At 44.0% G+C, this 23,903-nt stretch overlaps 3 protein-coding genes across 4 annotated transcripts in view; 2 read left to right on the top strand and 1 right to left on the bottom strand.

Moving 5' to 3' along the window:
- The window catches only part of inavaa (innate immunity activator a), a 48,446-nt gene extending 38,697 nt beyond the window's left edge, over positions 1–9,749 (top strand). Inside the window, exon 10 of one of the 2 annotated variants that reach the window (XM_006628357.3) lies at positions 6,603–9,749. In XM_006628357.3, the coding sequence (XP_006628420.2) occupies positions 6,603–6,695 (93 nt within the window). In that variant the 3' untranslated portion in view covers positions 6,696–9,749. Of the gene's footprint in view, positions 1–491; positions 1,144–6,602 lie in introns of those variants that run through there. The other variant, XM_015342374.2, reaches the window with a different exon arrangement.
- Positions 9,750–12,019: 2,270 nt separating this feature from the next.
- Positions 12,020–13,051, bottom strand: LOC102683991 (galanin receptor 2a-like). The gene has a single exon (XM_006628356.2). The coding sequence runs from the start codon at positions 13,049–13,051 to the stop codon at positions 12,020–12,022; it is 1,032 nt and encodes a 343-aa protein (XP_006628419.1).
- Positions 13,052–16,782: 3,731 nt separating this feature from the next.
- On the top strand, positions 16,783–21,363 carry tmem167b (transmembrane protein 167B). The gene is made up of 3 exons (XM_006628296.3): positions 16,783–16,920; positions 17,970–18,101; positions 19,086–21,363. The coding sequence occupies exons 1-3, from the start codon at positions 16,911–16,913 to the stop codon at positions 19,166–19,168; spliced, it is 225 nt and encodes a 74-aa protein (XP_006628359.1). The 5' UTR covers positions 16,783–16,910; the 3' UTR covers positions 19,169–21,363.
- Positions 21,364–23,903: the final 2,540 nt, after the last annotated feature.

The following is a 23,903-nucleotide window of genomic DNA, read 5'->3' as shown; positions in this document are numbered from 1 at the left end:
TCAGCAGCCTGGCCTCCTAGTCCTCTCACCCAGTGTTGTATAAGAATGTCTTTGCTGAACAAATCCCCACGGAAGGATTAGGCTGTTCAGGAATGTGGTGGGTTGACTGGGATTTGTCACCCAGTATTCCTTCAGGTTTTTTCCCCAGATAGGAGCACAGCGGTATCCAGGGTACTTCCTCTAGCGAAGGAGAGAGAGAGCAGTGTGTTTTTTTTTTAAAAAAAGCAGGAAGAAGAGAACTAATAGAACAGAGAGGCATTAAAAATGCAGGAGATAAGAGATCTGGAACATATAGCATGTGTTGCACTTTCGATGCCTCTTGGTGTATTTGAAAATAAATAAACTGGCATTTTGTCAACTTGAGTGCATGGAAACGCCACAGAAGCAGAGATTTTTTTTTGTGGAATCTTTTGCGAAACATTTTTCTTCGCTTCACATTTGCTCTGCTTCCTTTGGTGAGCTTGTCAGGTGAAAGGAATTTCTACTTGCAGAACTGGCCCATTTTTGGCAGGGATTTCGTACCGGGCCTGTCACATCACGAAGGCGCTTCAGATCCTGCAGGGCTGGGCTGAACCCTTTCTCTGACTTGTGGGTGGACAAGAAAGAAGAATTTTCTGCTGTTTTGTTCAGTTTCAGTTTGGTTTTCCCCATTTATTTCCAACAAGTGAAATTAGCTAGGAAAGTTTATTTGTGACAAAGACCATATTGCCTAACTAGAATGAAAACCCCATCTCCTGTGTAGGCTGGATGCCTTTTAGCAATGCTGCCTATGTAGGTGGATCAGGTTAACTTGCCTGTTTTCTGTTCTATATGACTGCCTGTTGATTTAACAGTATCATCGCCCTATACACAAAGCAGATTTTAAAGAAAACAGTGCTTTCCAATTTGTTTCTAGCACAAGAATAAAAAAGGTATATAGAAATAAAAGCGGATTTAAAAGAAAATTGAATATTCCAAGAAACCTATTTTTGGAAACCCTTGCTATTACCAATAGCTAAACAAATGTTTGCTGTACAATGCACAGGTTATTCAGTGGTACAGTGGTGTACATTAAAGGTGAATAAGAGACTAGCGCTTTGTGAGCTATTCATTGTCAGTCCTAACACATTTCTCACCTTATTAAAGTATTGACGCTGTCAGTTATGGCCTGTGTGGTATGTAGCTTTTGTTACCGAGAAAGCAAAGGGGATTTTTTTAATTAAGCTCTCTAGCTTTGAAGGCTGTCCAGCAGTGTTCCTCAGGTGCGACAGCTATGGGTGGCCAAAGTTTAGACCTGCTAGCTGAAGGGATGTGCTATTCCACTCTGACAGAAATCAACACGGGATCAGGGATCAAAGTAGTTTGTTGCAGGTGGAGATTAAGCCAATGCTGTGAACAAGTCTTATGTAAGGGGTGCTGGAAGGCACAGTGACCGCTTTTAAACTCATCGGTTCATCCACTGAAAGCTGAATATACTGCATGATGGCCAAGAGCAGAGCAACGAACTTCTCAGATGCATATGGACCCCTTTCAGATGTCCTGAAGAGAATTAGAAATTGGGCTGCATGGTGGTGCAGTGTTGATCATTGCAGCTTTGCAGTGCTTGGACCCTGGGATCAATTCCACAGCTGTCTGTGCTGTCTGTGTTGAGTTTGTATGTTCTCCCTGTCTTTGTAAGTCTTTCCTTCAGGTGCTCCAGTTTCCTGCTGCCATCCAAAGACATACTGTTGGGTTAATTGGCTTCTGGAAAACTGGCCCTGGTGTGAGTCTGTGTCTGTGTCCTGCCTGCACACAGTTGCTTGCTGAGACAGGCTTTTTCCTCCCCCACAGCCCTGAATTGGAAGAAGTGGTTAGGAAATTAATGGATGTCTGGATGGTATTAGAAATCCCCCCCCCCCCAGCCCCATTTTTCAGGACATATGAAGGATACTGGGAGGAATTTGGGAAGAAGTACTCTCAAGGATTTTGTGTAGAAAGTTTCCAGTGTTTGTTTGATGTGCGTTTTGTCAGCTGTTAATGTTGTTCTGGCACTTGCGTGTCAGCTATCTTTGTCTAATTATTCTGAGGGTGGACTCCATCTGATTTAATAAAACAAATAAAAGATGGTTCTTGCAGCACTTGCACAGTGAAGGCACGCAGGGTCATGATTTAAAATGCAAAGATCTCAACCTCCCAAGTAGAGGAAATTCCATCTGATTCCTGTATTCTTCACACGGGGGATCTGCTCGGTGTGCTAGTTATAACTGCATTTCCGCGGAAAAGGATCCCGTACCAAGACACTTCATTGTGTATTAATGAGTGCCTGAGCTGCTGTGAACAAAGCAACAAGAGCTCTCCAGTTAAAAACCCAGTTCCTGTTGGTTGGAATTCTACAGCGTTGCGGAAAGTGATAGCTTCACTGTAAAGAATACACAGTACCGAATACTTAATCTCTGGTCTTGTCAGGGGCTGCTGAACTATGTCGTATTGTCACTGGGGCCCCACAGCTCTCCTCTGGGAACAATGGAAGTTTTGATTGCAGAGACAGAACTGAGGCAGTGTTTTGGCAGAAGAGGCTTATCTGTTTGTCTCTGCAAGCGAACAGTTCCAGCGCTTGGAAAGGATGTTCATCTGATGGTTATCAGGAGACATAAATTGACAAAAGCAATCCGAGCATCTGGCAGGCATTTTACCCACGCTTCAGAGATGCAGACACTGGAACTCTTTCCTGACGCACAGTATCTACAGTGGCTGTAATAAGCATTTGTTCTCTGTCACCAAGTGTGCTTGTGATGTCTGGATCCAGCCTGTCTCCTATACAAAGCTCATCTGGAAGGCATCAAGTCACTTGAAGTGGTGTATGTAGAATGTGATTTACTATATAAAACCTTCCGTTTCTTTCAATAGCAATTGATGCATTTAAAACCGGGCTCTTTCAGGGGGGGGGTTAAAATAAAGATGATAAACAAGATGCCATTCAACCCATCTTGATTGTTCGGAATTATTAACAGCATATACTTGCTATTCAAAGTCTAGTTGTGAGGAAGCAGAGCCCAATTCAGAATTAAAGAGCCAGGTTTTGGGCGCACTGGTCAAGGTGCTGATCACGGCGAGATCAGCTGTGTTTCTGACCTGAAGACTGGCTGCTGCTGGCCGGGTACCCAGGAGGGGAGCCACAGGCTGTGCCGACTCGCCCGGGCTGAGTCGTGCCCAAGCAGAGCGGCGGAGTTTCTGCCAGAGGAAGCACGGGGAGCTGGGCTTGGACAGGTGCCGCCCTCCGCCCGACCACCGCGGGCCACGGCACGACTGTCAACGTCTCTCTCCGTCTTTCTGTCTCACTTTTCCCGCCTCGCCTCGCCTCCCACAGCAGTTGGTCCTCTCCAGGTGCCAGAGCAGCACGGCCTCAAAAAGCTGTTCAAAGTCAAGGGGTGCTTTTAAATCACACAGTTTGTGCCGTATAACTTTGCATGAAACATTAAACGGAGGGTCTGGCTTCGTGGTCCCTTTGCTACGTGCTGTAAACTTTGACCTTTCTGAAGTCGCCCTGCATTAATTGGGTTGAAGTGCTGCTTGACCTCTCACCTTTAATACCGGGTCTCATTCCTGAAGGGACACGGTGACTTCCTGGTGAAATACAGGTGATGTGTGACACACATTGGGTTGTAAAGGGCTTTATGAGTGCGGGTACTTCGTTATTCTAATTAGACACACAATCCTTCCTTGTCCTCTGCTCTTGTGCTTCCTCCTTTGCTGTCTTGGGAGTGCTCGGTCTGAGGGGTTCTTTGCGACCGGTTCTTTCACTCCACCTCTGTTTCTCCCTCTCTGGGCCATCTTGTCTCTGCCTGAAGTGACTCAGCAGGCAGAGTTCATCCCTGGAGCACTGATAGCTGCGTCCTCACCACACCTGTCGAGCGGGGAGAGTACACACCGCAGCTGTGAAGCTCGGGACCCGGTGGCGCCCTTCCCTTTCCTGACTGAAGTGCACGCTGTGCCAGATCTGTCGCAGATGAAAATCAGGGCAGGCGTGGGCAGGGGGGCTTGTGTTCGAACTCCTGGGGCCCTCAGCTGCTGCCCAGTTACTTGCATGGCATGTATCTCCCCATCCCAGAAAAGCTCCCCCTTCCACAGTGGCCTTCCTAGGACGATACTGAAAGTTAAACACGATTATAGACTGGCACCTGAGATCAGCAGTCAGGGCACCGTGCCAGCTCCTGCAGACAGACTGGAATTTACAATAATAAACCAGACCAGTTATGTTAGGGTGTTCGTGATGGGCGGTTCTAGGAAAAGCCTTTACCCAAAGCGCAGGATTAGTCCTACGGAGCACAACAGCAGTGTTTACCACCTTGTAGCCTGATCTTGTCAGATCTCCAGTTATGCAAGGCTGGCCCTGGTCAGTATGGGGATGTGAGATCTTGCATGTTGTAGCTGTAAGCAGTGTTGGTGGATCAGAAGCTGGTGCTTTCCAGCCCACTTCTCCAGTACGGAGACCAGGGATACTGTAAGAGAAGTTAATCCGTTTTGGGGCCTGCTTGTTTAATAAAGTAAATGGCACTGTTCATCAGATTGGGGCTGTTAAGCCCAGTTTCCTGACTGAAGTCCACTCTGTGAAGCAATTTCTCACTCTCTCCCCTGTGGGGCTACGGGCACAAAATGGGCACCTCACCCACAGGGGTGCTGCTGTTTTGTGATGCCAGCCATCCTCTCCTGTATGTGAAGAATCTCGGAATCTTTTGGAAGTGGAGAGCTTCACCGAAATGTAAGGAGCTTTATTTTTAGATCTCCATTTCCAAGTATATTTATGGTAAATTTACCATAGTGGTGTTTTTCACCATTTCTTGTGGTTTTCTTAAGGTCTTGACCTAGTTTCAGCAAAGCATTGACCACCCTGTCCCATCAGAATTAGATGATGCAATAAGTTTTTTTTTCTTCCAGTTGACAAAAGTTGAAGTTTGAAAATGCCCTTGTTTTGCACCACCTGTGCTTCTCCATGTTCCGTCTGGACAGACACTCTGCCCCCGTGCCCTGTGGCCCACTCTTCCACCACTCACTGAAGGTGCCCTTCCAATGCCCCCACACCCCCAGCTCCTTGTGTTCCTGGTCAAGAATCTCCCAGTCTTGTGACTCCAGCTGCAGCTCGGAGCAAAGCCATGATTTGCCCTAGCGCTGTCAAAGTTGGGCGGATTAGACTGCTAGGAGCTCTTCCGCACACGTAGGGGAGAGCAATAAACTGAGGCCATAAGGATAGTGGTCTCTCCATTTGGCCTTTTGGTTTTAAAATGAACTCTCGGCGGCTTCTGCTAAAGAAGGTGAGAGATGAAGTGTTTCTGACCTGCTCAGGATTCTTCACTTCCTGTCAGATTTGCTTTCTTCTGTGCGGCTGAGAGTCTGAAGTGTTGGGTGAGCTCTGTCTGATGAGCTGTCTGACTCACACGGTTGACGGGAGGTGAGCTTAGTAACTCATGAAAGCAAAGTTTTTGTTTGTTTTGAAAGGCTGCTGTCTCGGGCAGGCTGGTTTCACCACTGCGTTCGCCTCTTGTTTTGTAACCATGATTCTATTATACTGTTGCTTCAAACGCTCAGTCATCACTTCCTGTGGATTTAACCTGTCTGGTGGCCCATTCTGCGATCTGTGCCCTTTGAACCTCAGAACCAGTGAGTTTTGAAGTTTTCATGTATATGTTGAATAAAACCCAGTGTTGATTCTTCTTGGTTATTAGACACTGGAACACAAGCCTTTGCATTGAAATATGAGGATTTGAAGGGATGGATGAATGGAATGGTATGTTGGTGTAGTGGTCAGCATTGCTGCCTTGCATCCCCAGGGTCCAAGGATAAATTCTGGACCTGGGGTGCTATCTCTGTGGAGTTTGTAGGTTGTCTCCCACAGTCGAAAGACATACTGGTAGTTCAGTTGGCTTCTGGGAAAATTGGCCCTTTGGTATGGCACGCTGTGTGTCCTTGGGACCATTGCTTGCTGGCGTAGGCTCTGGCTTCCCAGTGACTTTGTATTGGGAATGGGGCAAAAGTACTGATTGGGTTTAAAGGAGTCTTTCAAATAACGTGTCTTCAGTCAAGCAGAGTGCATCAGTCTGTGTCTGTGTGGGAAAGATGTTATCTTTTTTTTCTGATAGGATGACAGGATGAGTACCTTTCTTTGTGATGTTGGTGCTGAAATATTGCTTTTTTTAGTTACTGCCCACACAGACAAATGTATTTCCCTTTTTTCCTTCCGTGTAACTCTATGACCCCTAGCTCTGGAGCTCAACTGTTTCTCAAATTAAGGATATTTTTCCGTCTTTTACCTCTGCCCGAGATTGTCTTGAGTCTCTGCGTGCCTTACAAAATCGTCTCCCTCTTTCCCCTGTTCTCCGTTTGTTCTTTGAGCGGATTCCAAGTACAGCTGTGTTCACTGCTCACACGACGGCCATATTGGAGAAGAAGCCCTTGTTGGCCATTTGTAGCTGGTGCTAGGTTAAAAAAGGCCCTTTGAGCGGTACAGTTTTTTTTTACGCAGGCTGGATGCGCAAAAAGAACACAGGCCTCTATACCCAAAAAAACTGCCACTTTCCCTCTCTCTCTTCACATCAGGGTAGTGGTCCATCTGCCCCTGTGCTTATTTCCTGTTTTCTTTTTCCACCCAGAATCCTCAGCGGCACATCCTGCAGAGAGCTCCAGATGGGACACCAGTGCAGTGGTTCGAGGAAGAGGACTCGGAGATTGTCAGTCAGGTGTAGCTACGGCCTCCACCCCACTCAGCATGGTCTCAGTGTCCACTGGAAAAAACAGAGAATCCCCTGTCTTATTTATGTATGGAGCTGGACAATTCCTCTAGGAGCCGGACTCAGAGTTGGAGGAGAACCAGCCCGCAGAACACAGCCTGGCTTGGTGCTACAGAGCACTGCGCCAGGCAAACCTGTGTTTTACCCAGCCAAGGGAACTTTGATGGAACTTTGCTTTCAATGAAAAGCGAGCTACACCACTAAGTAAGGCAGCCTGTCTGTCTGTTTACTTTGAAAATGTAAAACCAGATTTAAAAAAGTACTAAAAGGCTAGGTCCTGGATAGGAACACCTTGATGTTTTTTATAACAGTTTTCTATAAAAATATGGCAAAAAAATAGATCTATTTATAGCTATTCCTTTATAAGTATATATTAATACCTGCTGTGAACTTACTGTAACAAGCGCCTAAATATTTTTGATAGTGTTGTTTAGTTTATGTGAATCTTCTCCTTTGCTTAAAGGTGGGTTTTAAAAGGCAATATTTGAAATTGTATATGAATTTTGCCCCATTCTGATTCTGAGCTCACTGGAATCTGTACACTGGAGGGGGAGTACTAACTGACCCTGACTGACAACGAGTGCAGGACCAGTGTAGTTGTGTGATAAGTACATGCTGTTATTGTCAAGGACATTCGTTGGCCTGTCGAATGGGTTTACCTCCAACAGTCAGTGACCTAAATCAGGAGTCTGCCATCCCTGTCATCAACGCACTGTTCTTGAGTTGTGGGTTTCTAATGCAACGAACGGTAGTATTTGAGCAAGGTTACAAAGGAGAGGAGGCCATTGTACCCGACTACATCTCTTGGTAGTCCTTAGCTACTTGATCCAAAGACTTCATTCAGCTGTGTCTTGAAAGAAGGCAGGGAATCACCTTCAATGCGGCTGGGTAGCTTGTTGCATCGTCCCACCACCCTTTGTGTAAAGAAGGCTCTTGTTCTTAGTTTTAAATGCACTTCCACATCTTTGTGCTCCTGGTCTTGTTTCATTGTTTATTCTGAAGAAGTCCTCTGGGTTGATTTTGGCAGCACCTTTGAGGATTTAGAATACTTGTATCAGACCCCCTGGACACTAGAAGAGTTTGTACTACCCATATAGTGGTAAAATAAAGAGGCACAGCTTCATGCTCAGTCTCCGGTAGGAGACAGCCTGGTGGATCTCTGTATGGATTTTAGATGACCTCGGTGGCTTCTTGGGTGTGATCTGGGCATTGATTTCACCAGATCTAGGGAATCTATCCCCAATGGGTCCCTAATCTAAGGAGTTAGGGTGAAGCATTTGCAGATGACAGGAAACGGAGGATTTGGGGAGGTCTTGAATCCATTACCCTGAAAAGTCAACACTATGCACAGCTTCAAACTTCAACCAAATTAGAGGTCTCCTAGGATACATGTAAAAGTGAAATATAGGTCCCGGCAAACCAGGGGGAACCCAGATTCAAAGAATAATTAAAAAATAGATGGATGAGATTCCTGGATCAGAAGGCTACAAGCAATGGAATGAGTTTGGCAGGTAACCTTTCTCAAATAATTGTGTTTGTATTTGGGTGCATGTGCACCATTGAAATGATTTGAAGTTGAAGGATTCCCAGGTGGTGAGTCAATCCAGGCTTCATATGGGTCTTACTGCACCTCAGGCAACGTCTTTGTAAAGTTCCTTTGTACACTAATACATTACTCAAAGAAAACAGTCAAACAGCTGTATGTCTATTACATCTGTCTGGATTTGAACATGCAGTCCCAGGCTATAGATTCATTTCTGCAGCCCAGGTAGAGAGATTGCCACTGACTGGCTGAGTGGCTAATCCAACTCTTTATTCAAAACCCTAACTCATGCTGTCTGTTTGATCATCCTTCTGTAATGAGAAAAGGTTATTTTTCTATTCCGTTCTAAGGATTATTTTATTGCCCAAGACAAACAGAAGTACTCAGTTATGATGTTGATGTAATTGGAAACAATATACTGTAGATCAGTGATCGTTATCTCAAGAGCTCGGTGCCTATTGTGTTTTCTAGGTTTCTGTCTTTTGTAAACTGCCTTAGATCAGCAAAAAAAGTTTAGTTCAATTGTTTAAAATGAATAAAATGGTTCTGTAACCTAATTAAATAGCAGAAACAGTGTGCTTCTGCTGGAGGTACTGCTGGTAATCAATAGCATGGGCAGCTGCACTGCCTTGGTTTGTCAAAATACAAACACTGTCCAGCACACACATGTTTTTGATGTGAGCCCACTGCCTTTTCAGACTGCTGGAGACTTTTTCTTCATCCTAGAAGCCTGCCTTCCATTTTATTATCAAGCACCATTATAATCCTGCAGATTGTAGGATTGGCCTTGTAGTTAGACACAGTCCTAATGAATTAGGTTGGGATGTGAAATATTATTGAAGTATTTCATACGAAAAGGGTACTATTATGTGCCCAAGGCCTGGTGGCTAGAAAATGATGCAGTTTGTCAAGTAAAAATATGGGTAATTGGCAAAACGTCTTTATAAATGCAGGTTGATCCAAAGGTGAAAAGTGTTAGAAACAGGCACAAATGCTTTGATGTGTTTCAATCTGCGCTTCATTGTTTCTGAAAAGGTTTTTTTAAGCTGTAGCACTGGAACAGTTGACTCTGGAAACAATGGCTGTTGGATATTTTAGTGAATTCTGAAAGGGAACTATTATTTCAATTTTACAGTGAGACACATTGTCTCATCAACCGTGACATGAAATCTTGTTACTTTTCAATAGTAAATTGTTCTGGAGACCTCACTCGACACACATCGACTGTTACAGGGGAACATTGACAAGCTATTCTATTTATGTTCTTTCAGTCTGCTTAAGAAACCAAGGGTTTGTTGAATTTGAGAGAATGATTTTGAGAAGTATTAGTGTGCTTGTGAGATTAATTCTCCACGGTATTGCAGTAATTGTAACAGACAAGCATTTTTGTACTGAACAGCATTACATGGCATTTCTTCTATAATTCCTTGTGATTTTTGTAATAAAATATTTTTCATATTTTATAATCCAGTTGTCATGAGTTTTTTGACTCTTGGTTTTTGTGGCAGCTTGGGTGTTTAAGTCCTGGGCATGACAGAGCTGGAAATGGAGACTTGAGAGAATGTCTCAAGTGAAGATGTGGTTATTTTTCCTGGGAAATGTGAGATGTGTCAGCACAGTGATCAGTGGACACCAAAGCCATTCTGTCCTTTGCATACATTTAAAAAATTGTGTGTCAAATGAAAAGCCATCTTTTAAAAGGAGTTGCAGTATATATTGTGAGTATAAGGAGATTCAACATTCGCAAAGGGATTGACAAAATAAAGTCAGTGGACCTCTTTGGAATAAAAAGTGAAACACAGAACCAGAGGATACAAATGGAAACGCACTTGAACCCTAGGACAGGAAGAACATCTTTACCCAAAGGATGGTGGGAGTGTGGAACAAGCTGCCCGGTCATGTTGTTGAAGCTGATACCCAGGCTTCTTTCAAAAAACAACTGAGTGACATTCTTGGATCAATTGACTATCAGCTACCAAATGGTCTCCTCTCATTCATAATCTTAAATTATCTATACATGTTTTAAACTCCCACAAACAAAGCCCATTGGTTATGGAAGTTACCGGATTTCTTCAATATTTTGTTTCCTGGTGGAGATGACAGCAGGTGTCAATGTGAAGCTGCTGAGTGGCCTCTTTCTTTTCTAGGAGACATATTTATTTGAAAAGTAATTCAAATAAACTATTTACAGATATTTCATAAATAAAGTAATCAGAAATCATTTAATAAACAACAGTTTAGACCAGGAGGCTTTGGGTCTCATATTAATATACCAGTGTGACTTCTAGTTTTACAGTTCACACTATTGCATCACATCCTTTGGGACCGACAGTAGGCTTGATTCTGAACTGGGAAGTCATCTTTGTGGAGTTTGCATGTTCTGAGTTTTGCTGGTTGCTCCAGTTTTCGCTTTCCTTCCAAAGGTATGCTGTTCTCTGTATTGTAGCTCTTGTGCTTGTCTATGTGTATGTGCACATGGCCCTTGATGGACTGGTGTCCTGTGCAGGGGGTTGTCCTGCTTTGTGCCTCATGTTTCTGGAACTGGCACTGGGTTGCCATGATACTTACCAGAGATAAGCAATTCTCCAACAACAGATAATGTTTAATAGGCATCCAATTCATTAACTCTGGTCTTAGCTGTAATGAAAACTAGTTTGGACAATACTACTCTGGCACTTGAGAGACAGCAAACCCATCTAGCCTACAAATGTCCAGTCAATACCCTAGCTTAAGTAGTAAAGTGTTTAATAATTATTATAATTATTAATTAATTATAATAATTATATGCCACCACCCTTAGGACAAAAAAAACTAAAAAATAATAAATTACAACTCTACTTTTTCATTCAGTTTATTTTTCCACCTTTTTTCATTTAAACATAATATTGATTAAACATGTGCCCTTTTAAACTAATTTGAAAAATAGGCGGCAGAAAACAGTTGAAAAACAGTACTTTAATCTGGCCTTACCAGCTTGGTGTCACCTTACTGTTTAACACCCCAAGAAGATCTCACAATCTCACCAGGAAAATCCACTGTTAGCCCTGCGTGTGTCTGCTTGATGCTCAGAATATCTGGTCAACCCTTGATTTGTACAAAACTAAAAGCACAGGAAGGCGAATCGTTTCAAAGACGGGTAACCTGCTGTCACAAAACTAGGCTCCACACGGCTGTTAGAATCCTTTCATTCTTTCTATGATTTGCTTTTTGTGTCTTTGACTGAGTAAGTCCATATCTGAGGCCCGTATCATCCATTTTGTAACCACTTCATCCAATCCAGGGTCACGGGGGAGCCAGAGTCTGTCGGCAAGCAACTGGCACAAGGCTGGCTACACCCTGGATGGGATGCCAGTCCATCACAGGGCACACACAGACACAATCACACAAAAAAACACACACTCGCACCAGGGTCAGTTTTCCCAAATGCCAACTAGCCAACCAGTATGCCTTTGGTCTGCGGGAGGAAAACCACCCAAACACAAGGAGAACATAAACGCCACATGGATGTCACCCCAGGACTACAAAGCAGCAGCACTGACCACTGTGCCACCGTGCCACCCAGGCCTGTTTCATGAATGGCTAAAAACAGCTGCCGAACGTGAGAATTAAGCTCAAACTGAGAGGTTTTGTGAAAGTGTGTTACGTATTTACTGTAAGTAATCCAGCAGTGAGACAAAGGTGCAAGACACAGAAGTGAGAACGAGGGGCGCGACAGTGGGAGGCACGTGGGCAGCTGTCAGGTGGTAGCCCCGGTGTCGGGGTTTGTCTCCAGCTGCGTGGTGGCGCCCAGCCTGTCTGCGAGCCGCCCGCAGCCGAACATGCGCGCCAGCCTCCTCCTGTAGTGCGGAGACAGGATGAGGTAGATGAGGGGGTTAACGAAGCAGTTGGAGGAAGCCAGCAGCGCGAGCACCCCCAAGGCGAAGATCAGGGTGGGGGAGCTCTGCAGCTCTTGGGCCGCCGCCACCACGAAAATGAGCACCCAGAAGGGGATCCACATGACGATGAAGGCCAGCAGCGCGGTGAGGATCATCACCGTGGCCCTCTTGTTCTGCCGCACGTTTCCACCCCCGCCCTTCCGGCTCCAGAGGATGTGGATCATCTTGCTGTACAGGGCCACCATGAGCAGGACAGCGGGGCAGAAAGCCACAGCTCCCAGGAGAATGGTGTAGAGAATGGCCTGAGCCTTGGTCATGACCTGCACGCAGCTTATCGTCCCGTTCACATCCGCCACGCGGATATAGAAGCACACAGGCAGGGAGGTCAGGATGCTGGCCAGCCAGACGACCCCTAAACTGAGGCCCATGTGCCACCTGCGGAGCCCCCGGGAGCTCGTGGGGTGCGCCACGCCCAAGAAGCGGAACACGCAGTTGGCCACCATGCTGTAGAAGCTGACAAAGATCACCAGGCTGGTGACGGGTTGGCTGGAGATGCAGGCGGCCGTAATGAACCGCGGGTCCCACCAAATGCTCTGGGCAAAGCTGAGAGGCACGTTGTAGAGCACAAAGATGGTGTCGGCCAGGACGCTGTTGAGGATGAGCAAGCTGGTCATGCTGTGCAGGGGGCTGGCGCCTCCCTCGCGCAGGCTGTGCAGCAGAGCCAGCAGGAGCAGCAGGTTGCTGGCCACCCCCAGCACGAAAATGACAACGTACCAAGTGGCCCTCACCACCTGACTCACGACCACATAGGATCTGGTCAAGCTGGGGCCGGGCGTGCTGTTCGATACCTGCAGAGTCTGGAGCAGCCCGGGGGTGAATGTGACATTCTCCATCTGGGAAACAAGGCACAGTAGTAAATTGGGGTACCTTAAAGTTATTAAAGGCTATTTTAAGCCTGCCTAACTTTTAGGTTGGAGCTCGCCAATAATCTCAGTCCTCACTAACGGTGGTGTGCTTCCCTCTTGTGGTCTCACTGTTCAGCCCTGCAAGGCAGAGAACAAGTGAAGAGACAATTCATTCTGTTCTACCTAACACCTGTAAAACACCGCAGTGTCAGCTTTATTGCAGACATTACCTCCTGCACCCAATGACAGTCAAGATATTATAAAACTATACACAGTAGGGAGATCACAGATCTAAACAAATTAAACAAATGTATTTTAAAATGCAGCAAAGCCAATGGACAAGCTCTGTTCTGACAGCAAAGCAAAAGAAGTTACTTATCCTCTTTAATTCTAGAACTATGTCGAAATGCGCGATACCCCATAGGCACTCAAATAAGCTTAGTTTCACAAACCCTTAAACTGTGTCACTTCCAAAAGCTACTGGTACCAAATACTACAAATAATGTGCCATGCGCTGTACATCTTCAAGGCAGGTGAACAATGCTGCGTTCCCCACTGTAAATGCAAAAAAAAAATGCTTTCATCCGACAACAAAGGGAAAGGTGAGACATTTCTGTTTGTCAAAAAACGTTTTCACATGCACTAGCTCAAGCTGATTTCACAACCAAGATAAATACCCTGCTCTGTCATACAACGTTCAAAGTTAAGGCAAAGAAGACTCATTATAATGATGATGGAAGATGTGTTCTACAACAGTAAAAAAAACAGGTATTTGAATTAATTGATCTATTTAGCTATCTGCCCTTTTCCAACTAGTCATTTACCCCTGCAGGTGACACTACAGGAATATATCATGCAGCCGTCTCCCATTGCCCGGCACAGACTTACCGCTCACACACTGCTCTGCGCCAGCTGCTCCTCTGTCAGTGTCTGCACTGCCTTATATATGACACCTGGCCAGCGGTGGCGCTCCTGGCAGGGAGGGGCACCCCGTTGCCCCCACCAGAGTCACACCAGGGTCTGTCCAGTACCAAGACTCCGCCACATCGGAACATTTATCTCTTTTTTAGCTTTTCCATTTCGTATATTGCCCAAACACTTTGGCCTCTTTCGGCGCAAGCACATATCCAATGGTTTTAGCAAATATCTCGGTTCTGTGGAACAGCTGAATGTTCATTCCCTGCTGAAGGGAAAGGTAAAGAGGCTGTGGAGCCTCCTGCGGGTGTGGACAATTCTATGTGTGCTAAAGGCAACGCTGAGAGGTCAGAGAGATGTTCTGAAAAGGGTCGTGACCAGGATAAGGAAACAATACCATTCATTAACTCTTCAACTGAACACTCAATTAAGCAATAAACATGACTAATTTCTTAATTTGGCAGTTGATTGTTTAAACTCAACTTTAATTCATTACTTATAGGTGCTTATAAAACACCTTGGTGCCTGGCTAGAAATCTTACGAATATGCAGCTAATTAAATAGTCAGACCGACTAAATGATGAGAGCTCTGCTGAAATAAGTACCCGAAAGTTCTAGAAATTGAGTTTGAGGCGCTCTGGGTTAAAGTCAGATGCTGGCTAATGGCTTAGATCATCCTTTTTTTGATCGTCTTCTATCATTTTTACCCATTACAAACTAACACGTGTCAGGACGTCTGCACAGCTCTGTTTTGGTCAATCTGCTTTGCCTCATATGGGACCTTTTGAAGATTAAATGTAACCTGACCCCACTGCTGTTGTTGCTGGTGTTATTGTTGCTCTTACTCCATCTCACTTATCGATTCAGACAAGCCACTGTGGCCTTCAACTGGTTGGTCACTTTAAACAGTCAACTTCTGAATTCCCCTTTCTGCTCATTAGTGCCCAAAGGTGTTATAACTATGGCTAATTACTAATTGTTTCAGGCTGCTGACTGGTGAGAAACATGTACAGTCCTGCTGAGCTGAGCACAAAACAACCCTATCAAACTTTCTAATTAGCACCAAAGGACAACAAAATGGCTTATTATTTATACACTTCCCTAGGAAGGCTTGCATGAAACTCGCCTGGGATATCAGGTTTATTTTGTCAGGAAGCCTATCGAAATTAACAAGGAAGGCTTTGGAGAGGAGAGCAGTGGAGTGCAGAATTTAAATAAATTATTTTATAAACTTTTTTTTTTCCCAGTAAAGGGTTTTAACATAGCCCCAATTTGAGATAGTGGCCTCTGCGGTTCTGCTCTGCTTGGCTCTGATTTGTTGCACTTCTTTGGCACTGTGGTTAACAACCCTGCTCTTGAAAAAGAGCTGTAGTGATCTCTTAGGCCTGCCGCAAGAGAAAGTTGGATGGTTCAGGAGTACATGTGAAAAACGATACTGCCTCCAACAGGGGTTCTCAGTCTGCTGTCCCTCCAGTCCACTCCTTTTCAAAATTTTGCGATAACCAATTCTTATTTATTGAACACATAATAGAATAATATTGTACTATTACTCCGGGGTTCAGACGGGCACCCTTGCCGTTGCCGCTTAAGTCGGCCCCCCACCGTCGGGGACTCGAACCCACGACCGCCAGCGTAGCTCAACAGGGACCCAGCCGCTTGAGCTAAAGGAAGATCTCCCGTCAGCCCAGGGGCTGTGGGCCCTGCTATCACAGGGGAGGGCGGTGACATCACTGCTCTGGCCGGCTCTTACACGCTCAATGGTGGCCGTATGTGTTACAATATTAACACCTGAGGTCTAATTACATTAAAATACTGAAGGGGAGCAGATTGGAAAGGGCCTCATATTGGTTAGCCCCACAATTCAGGTCTAGCGAAAAGATCGCCACCTACAGGTCATCAACTACTTCTACCAGCAGCAACCTTGTTTTCTTCAACTGCCTTCCAGCCTTGTACTATCTAGGATTGTTCTTACAGAGATCCAGGTTTCCGAGAGATGGGTTTTATAACTAGGACTCCTGGACAGTCTACACCACTCATTGCAGGACTGCTTATTCCCCTGACTTAAAGAGCACAGCCCACAATTCCTAGATCATTCTTTTCTTGTTTGGTGTACTTTATTCTGTTAGATCACACTTCAAAACAATGCAAGATTCATGCTTTGCGGATTATTAATTTGGGACTTGAATTGGTTATTATCTGATCTGAGGAAGTGCCTGGGATATTCAGGTGTTTCATTTTGTGATGTTCATTGTGATCCAGCAGTCAAAGAGTCTAGACTTTACTCTGTGCAACTTTCTTCTTAGAAAGTCATGACTGGGTTGCAGAACTTCTGTGTTCTGTGTCTGAATGCTGAATTTTAAAACTTGCTCAGATCATGCACGTGACATCACACTGGCAGTTGCAGATGAAGATTTTTTCCATCATGTTTTGTCTCACAAATGCATTCAGGGTGCATCTGCTACTTGTCTAGGGCGTTAACTGTGACAGAGTGCTCTGAGGTTGCATATGAGTGATACTCTTTAAATTAAAATTAAAAGTGTGACCGTGCTTCTGTTCTTATTCTTGCTCTTACAGGGATTCAACAATCAATAAAATACAGCTATTAATTACAACAAAAATAAACACAATTTATTGATGCAAAACAACGCAAACAACATGTAATAGTAAATATTAACAGCACACACACAGAGGCAAATTAACATCAGTCCTTTACTGCCGGCTTGACGATTACGTCATCCGAACTCAATCAATTTCTCTGTCCTACATTTCTCCTCCCTGGCGTGGTGATTTAGTTCGGCTTTCGGCTGCTCCTTCCTGACTCTGTGTGTTTACTGGTCGAGACTGCGGGCGGAAAATGAAGAGATAGGAAAGAGCTGGGAATTGAACAGCTTCGGGAATATTGTATCTGAAGTCTCGGTAATACACGACCACCATGACGAACGGTAGGTTCGGCCCTTTCGCGTCAAAGGCTAGGCAAAGTCACATAATTTGTGTTTACGTGCTGCTTTGCAGTTTTTGTGAAGCAGGAAGTAATTTAGGATATTTTGAGGACGTGGCTCCTGTGACAGAAGCGCCAGGCCTTGTCGATGTGTTCGGAGTTCAGAAATACTTTTTCTTGTCTTTCAAATGCTTCTCAGAACAATATCCATCCAGTCTCCGGGTTTTAAAACGATGCAGAGTCTCGTTTGTTGCTAGCTTGTGTCCATGTTTTAGGTTAGCAATATCCTTTAATTTCCCCGAGCAAGATTCCTTAGTTCTTACGCGATACACGCTGTTTTTAGGTGAGGATCATAAAACGTGTATTAATGGTAGTTGCACACAAAGTATATTGGTGTATATACAAAGTATATCCCTGTGTATACAAAGTACAGGTGTATAAAATGTGTGTTTAGTTATTGATACTAAATTATATGCAGTTTAAGTTATGTAGTGTAAATTCTGCGTACACAATCTATTGCCTTTAATAGGTTAAATTGTCCTATTTGTCCTGTCTAGGCCGCTTTCTATATCTTATAAGAATTAGGGCTCACGTCTAAATTGAATTGTCACATACGAGAAAAGCAGGATCCTCCCCCGGATCTTGCATAAAAACAATCCCAACTCTTAAAACCTTTAAGATGTCGACCCGCTGCGTCTGTCTCATCGCCTGAAATTCTAATATTTTCACTAGGAAACTGCTCTGAAAAACTCTGGATCGAGTGAGTGCCTCCGTTTTTCATCACATTTCAACAGACAAACCTCTACGTGGAATCTGACCTGTCTGAGTTTTACGCTGTAGGTTTTGTTATGTCAAATATAGAGCTCATTCAGTGAATGAAGTACAACACTGTTGGATCAATGAAAAGAGTGTTACAAGCTTGCAAAGGCTTTGTCTCCAATGAATTTAAACAGTCAGTGAGATGGTTGTGGTGTATCATGGTGACATGCAGACCAGTCTTTCCTGGAATGCAACGCCAGTCTGAGTGTGTTTGTCTTGTCTCTGTCTGGGCAGTGTACTCATTCGATGGCATCCTGGTTTTCGGCCTGCTGTTTGTCTGCACATGTGCGTACTTCAAGAAAGTGCCCAGGCTAAAGAACTGGCTGCTGTCGGAGAAGAGAGGCATCTGGGGCGTCTTCTACAAAGGTGGGTCACAGCAGAGTTTCGACCGCACTCCAGTGTTGTACTGGGGGGGTGCACAGAAAGAAAGGTCACAGACAACGTGCTGTACTGATGCATTTTGACTAGCCAAATGCCTCTAGGTTAATTGTTTTAATGTTGCTTAGAGGCTGGAGGACAGAAATCTGCTTAAAAACTGTGCACAGTTACACGTCCATGATCACAGTGATCACAAAAGTGCAGTAACCCCAGAAATGCTAAAAGGGTTAGATTGGTGTTATTGGGGTGAATGCTGAAGAAAAGGACTTGATGAAAGTGTGAAGTATATGTCCTATGATCTGATGGAGGCAGCAAACAGTCTTCCGAACCCTGCTGAGGAGCCAGCTAGGGTATGAGACATAAGGAGCATGTTGGGTTAGAGCTGGATAACTTACAGAGTGCTCCCCTGTATCCCCCAGAAGAGGATGAGTTATAAAGCTCTATGATACTGGAGTGGATCAGAATAATAGCAGGGAAGAATGTTTAGGAATGCCTCGTAAAAAGAAAAAAAAATGACATGAATGTTTTATACTACTGCCTGTGAGCAATCTGCTTTGTGTGTTGTTATTGTGTTTTGAGATGCATAACACCTCTCACAGCTCTCACACCAAGAAATAAGTGTCAGCCATTTCAGATTACAGCTTTCTGCCTCGGCCGGATCCAAGTTCTCTTGTTGGGGTTTAACACGTACTTTATTCTGTTAGATCACATTTCACAACAGTCGGGTCACTTGTTACCTGACAGAGCCTGTCTTAGTCTTTGTTGAGTTATAAGAATGCAAGTCAAAACTACTCAACATTCCAACAATGTAATAGATTTTGATATAGCCCTGCATTATTAAAGTTCCTGCACCATTACTTTACACCACCGCCCAGGGTAACTTTGTGACCCAGTTTCACACTTCGTTGTCTTCGTAGTTTGCACCCCCCGCCCGACTGCCAGCTCACAGTGCCTTCTTCTCTCCTCCTCCAGCGGCAGTGATCGGGACGCGTCTGCACATCGCGGTGGCGCTCTCCTGTGTGGCCATGGCCTTCTACGTCTTGTTTATAAAGTGACACGGCTCGGCCTGCGCTCATGGACACGGGACAATCAGTGTGCTCAGACCTCCTGGACCCCCCCACCCACCCTCCTCCTGCAGGGCGGGTGTGGCGTTCGGTTCATCGGGAGTCCCAGATGGGGCTCCGTCACCTGGTGCCGATCCTTTCAGCATCCACCAGCCACCCCGGCATTTCCAGAACAGAAGGGAAACTTGGGTGTGCGTTTATTTCTCGTGTTCCTTTCTTCATTGTCTTTTTCGATTCTTCATCCGGGGGGGGCACAATAGGAGAGCCTGTTTAGCATACATTGGGGCTGCAAGAGAAGAAAGCATTGTTAGAAGAAAGAACTTTCTTTTTTTTTCCGGCCACGGGCCAAATGAAAGCTACGAATCCTCCGGGATTTTTTAGTAAATTTGCATCTGTGGGTCTGTGTTGGATAGGGGGAAGCTCATTTTGCCTGGAGACTAAAGAAGCAAAATTTAATGGTACAGTAGTCACGTAGAAGCCACTTTCCTCTGTGTCGGCTGGGCTTTCTTGTGCGGAATCTGTGTGCGATACCGATCTCAATGCAGTGGAAATGGAATGTACATTTTAAAATGCTGGGGCAGAGATGGATAAAGAAGTGCAAGATGTATTTGTTTATGAAATCCCGCTCTGATCCTTGCAAGTAGTAGTATGATGAATAGAAAACCGTTTTCACTAAAAGATTTTAATATTCAAAACCCAGAGGTAGGGTGATGGTTTGCACAGTGTTTCTTCAGATGTTAAAAGGTTTGTTACTTATTGCCTTTCTTGCTCATTTTAGATTTTATGTTTTGTTTGTTACATGGAGCATTCAGATTCCAGGGAGATTTCATGCGTTGATGAAGTACTGTATGTAGCTCTGATCAGGTTGAGTACCTGGCCCCAGTAATTCTTATTCCAGATTTTTCAAGCTGTAAAAATGTAAACTTCCAGTTATTTTGCATGAACTGCATTTATGCTTGATCTTTTCAAATACAGCTGTCTATATGATTTGTGGAGAAGAGATTTTTGGAAATACAGGACCTGAAGAATTAACACTTGTGTGGATTTTGAAAATGTGTTTTTTGCCAGTCAACGCTCAAGACACTAGACAGAAGTGATGGTTCACCTGCACCCTTCCCTGTTACTGTGTATATATATTTAACTGGTATTGTTAAGATTCTTTTTTCGGGAGTGGAAAATGGTGATCTTTCGCGAGATAATTGCATTCACTTTGTTAGTGCACTACACAACCTTACTAAACAAATCAAGGCACAAAAAAAGTGAATGATGTGGTGTAGGAGCCCAAAGCTACTACTGCAAAAACCTTCTGTTCCTGTTGGCTTCATGTAGTGATGAGTCTCGAGGACAGACCCAGCAAGGATTTAATCATGTTAAGTGAGCAAATAGGCCAAAGTTTCATTTGATGATTGGTTTAGTAAATGACAAATTAGAGCAAGATTTGGGAAGTTAGTCCCTTTAAACTGAATCGTTTGCATTTACAAGAAGTGTCCCAGGTGTTCATTAGTTAGATCCTGGAAAAACTATCTATAAAAGGCTTTGCATTTTTCTGTGTCCTGTATTCCAGGTTCTTCATTTGTCCTCTCTTCTGACATTTAATTACAGTTTTTTTTAATTAAACCACCTGTGTTTCTTTGTCAAGGCAATTGAAATGAGAGACAGTGTTGTCTTTATTACATTTGATTTTGAAGCAGCTATGCTCTGCTCTTCGGTCTTGCAGCAGGATGTGTGCACTCAAATTCCATCACTCATTATCCTGTGTTAAAGTGGAGAGGGAGTCCAGTGAAAATCGTGAGCCTTCGTTGTGCAGGCCAGACTACCTTCACCCTGTCCAAGTCGGTAAGCAGCAAGAAATTACAATAGAGATCTGCCAGGTTAATTAAAGGTTGTGGTAGCACACAGCTTTACATTTTTGCTTTGCACTGCAAATATTTTCCAAGGAACATCAAACAAAAACCGAAGAACCTGAAGACAATAGCCAGGGTAGGCTGAAGCCAATACTGTGTGTGTAAAAGTACAACAGTAATTCAGATCAAAAGTCTGTATGCTACACCTTCACACTTATTCCCACAGGGCTTAGACATTGTCGCTGGACATCGTAGGACTTCTAGCTTGTAAATGTCTGTGTACTAAAAGGGAAGGGGCAGGTGTTTTCCATTTTATTAAACTTGAGAGAAACCATCATTAAAGCTGTGTTCTGGGCTCTTTTTTTCCACGCTTGCAGTATTCCTGAACGGGAGTTGTCTTGATCTTTTTGTTTTCCTCTGGGACAAAATCCAAAAATCATTTAAAATCTCTAGTGGTTTTCATCCTTCAGTTGCAACACTGGAGACCCTTACTGACCTCAGGAGTCTGACACACCCAGCTAGGATGGCAGTGTTGCCACTGTGTTCTTATGGACTTTATAGAAGAACAAGGTCTTTTTCTCATTTTGTACTCTGGGCAAAGTTGTGCCTTGGTGGGGCTCACTTATTGCTTTTGACTGCATATTTCCTTTATTTTCACTTGCCTCTATGCAACAGTTGACACATTAATATCGCACTCCATCAAAAGCCATGTTTGTAGTTTTTACAGTTTAACTGCTAGCGTTAAAATTGTACCTTTGGTATGAATTATTTGTATGTTTATAACTTATTGGTGTCTGTGAGACCCACCTCTTGTGAGATGTCAACAGGTTAGTTACACTACAATAAGAGAAGGGTTTGTGAAATGAATCTGCAGATATTAGCATTGACTAGTATTTGAACTTCAAAATGCCAGGCTTTGGGACTGGATTTCAAACCCCTCCAAGCAAATAAAACGCTCACCTTGTGCCTACCATGAGTAAATCCATGAAAAACAACCTTTATTCGAATGCAAAAAGAGTATCCAAATTCTTTTAAATTGCCTTCATTTGCTGGGCACACCAATGTCTCGGTTTTGTAAGCCTGGATTTGTCATTTCTACGTTTCTAAATAAGTGGATTTCTAATCCTTTAGAAATTCATAGCATCCCCAAATTAACATTACTTGCCTGCAATTATCAATGTGTTTTCTGAGCTGCTGTGTCAATGTAACTGTTGCTACAGATGAGATTTGATCATCCAATATCTTCTACAGTAATGCTATAGCCATTGGCCTACAAAACAAAAGAGAAAACTGCTCATTCTGTGCTGTTAACTAATTGGTTTTAGCTAGGTTTTCTCGCAAATAATAGACCTCTCTGCTGACTCCCAGGATGTGATTAGTTTTCAACAGGAAATCCATTCTGATCAGCTTGACCAGTTAAAATTGGCTGTATTCCATTGCTTGGGTGTGACTGCTACTCTGGAAGCCTCTCTGCTCCCTCTTTGTATCCGATGCAGTGTGGCTACAGTACAGCTGGCAGAAATCAGCAGGGTCTCTTTCACGCATCACTTTAACAATGAAACCGAGACAAAACATCAAAGGAGATGGGTTTGAAAAATCTCTTCAAAAAGCCCCCCAACCCCCCATTGTTCACAGAATAGCAAATCTAATGGAATGTGTAAAATTTGCCAATGATATAGAACTCAAGATCAATGTTAACAGTTGAGAGCTTTGACAGATTATTAAAATGAGCCTGCTTTTTTTCCTCTTGTGGCTTATTTATGTAATAAATATATTCCAGTTCTATGGCTGCTAGTATGTGTGTAGCCATTTCTCTATGAATTATCCAGCTCTGGTTTAAGAATCCTTTTTAACTCCAGCGCAGGATTTGATCATTTGTTCCATTCACCCACCTCTGGGTGGAAAAAATGACAGTTCCCTGCCATCCGTTTTCTTTGTTCATCCACTTGAAGGGCGTGTGGAGCTGAGGCCTGTGCTGGCAAGTAATGGGTGAAACACTATGGACAGCATGCCAGCCTGTTACAAGGCACACACAGACACATTAGATCATTAGATCACAAGATATACAATTTCTTGTATTAGGAATTTGTCTTCATATACCCCAACTTGCTCTCCATGAGTCCCACAGACAGGGAGAGAGAAGCTTATGGTCAGAGCACAGGGTCAACCATTTATATGGCACCCCTGGAGCAGTTGGGGTTAAGGGTCTTGCTCAGGAGCCCAACGGAGAAAGATTCCTCTGCCGGCCACAGGATATGAACCGGTAGCCTTCCAGCCACAGGCGCAGATCCTTAGCCACAGAGCCACCACACTGCCTTGAAAGGCAAAATCTGTCTGCAAAAATCTATTTTGTACACTCTTAAAACTAGAGCCTGTTTTCTCAGAACCAATTAACCTAGTAGTTTGTCTTTGGATTGCGAGAGGCAACAAGTTATCAGAGGAAACCCCTGTGAAAGCAGTGAGAACATACAAATTCCACACAGACTGGAATTGAAAACAGAGCCCCAGTGCTACAAGACAGCAATGCTAACCCGTTTGTTTACTTTTTCACAGGTAATTACATGCTATGAAGAGAGTTGTTGTATCGCATATTTCTTCGTCATTATTTATATGGCAAGGCCTGTTCGCAACTCACACAGGCAGGTAGCAAAATCGTTGTAAGAAAAATAACAGCTGTTGCTGTGGTTTAAAAACAAGGAATATCTGGAGACGTAAGAGAAAAGGGAGGATTTCATTCATGTATTCAAAACTAGTATGGCACAAAGTTAAATACTTGAGGGCCATCAATGAAATAAAGACACTACCGGGAGGAATTATAACGAAGTGCGTTAGGAAATGGGTATCTGGATACAGCCATAACGCACACTCGCAACAGGGAACCT

This window comes from Lepisosteus oculatus, chromosome 5 (assembly GCF_040954835.1).
Source record: "Lepisosteus oculatus isolate fLepOcu1 chromosome 5, fLepOcu1.hap2, whole genome shotgun sequence".
In the NCBI taxonomy this organism is placed as follows: Eukaryota; Metazoa; Chordata; class Actinopteri; order Semionotiformes; family Lepisosteidae; genus Lepisosteus; species Lepisosteus oculatus.
This window is presented reverse-complemented; position numbering and strand designations above follow the sequence as displayed.

Excerpts from the sequence above, each read along its gene's own strand:
- LOC102683991 (XM_006628356.2), bottom strand. The coding sequence starts at position 13,051 with ATGGAGAATGTCACATTCACCCCCGGGCTGCTCCAGACTCTGCAGGTA.
- tmem167b (XM_006628296.3), top strand. Across the intron at positions 18,102-19,085 it reads CTGGGGCGTCTTCTACAAAG|CGGCAGTGATCGGGACGCGT; the intron begins GTGGGTCACAGC and ends CTCCTCCTCCAG.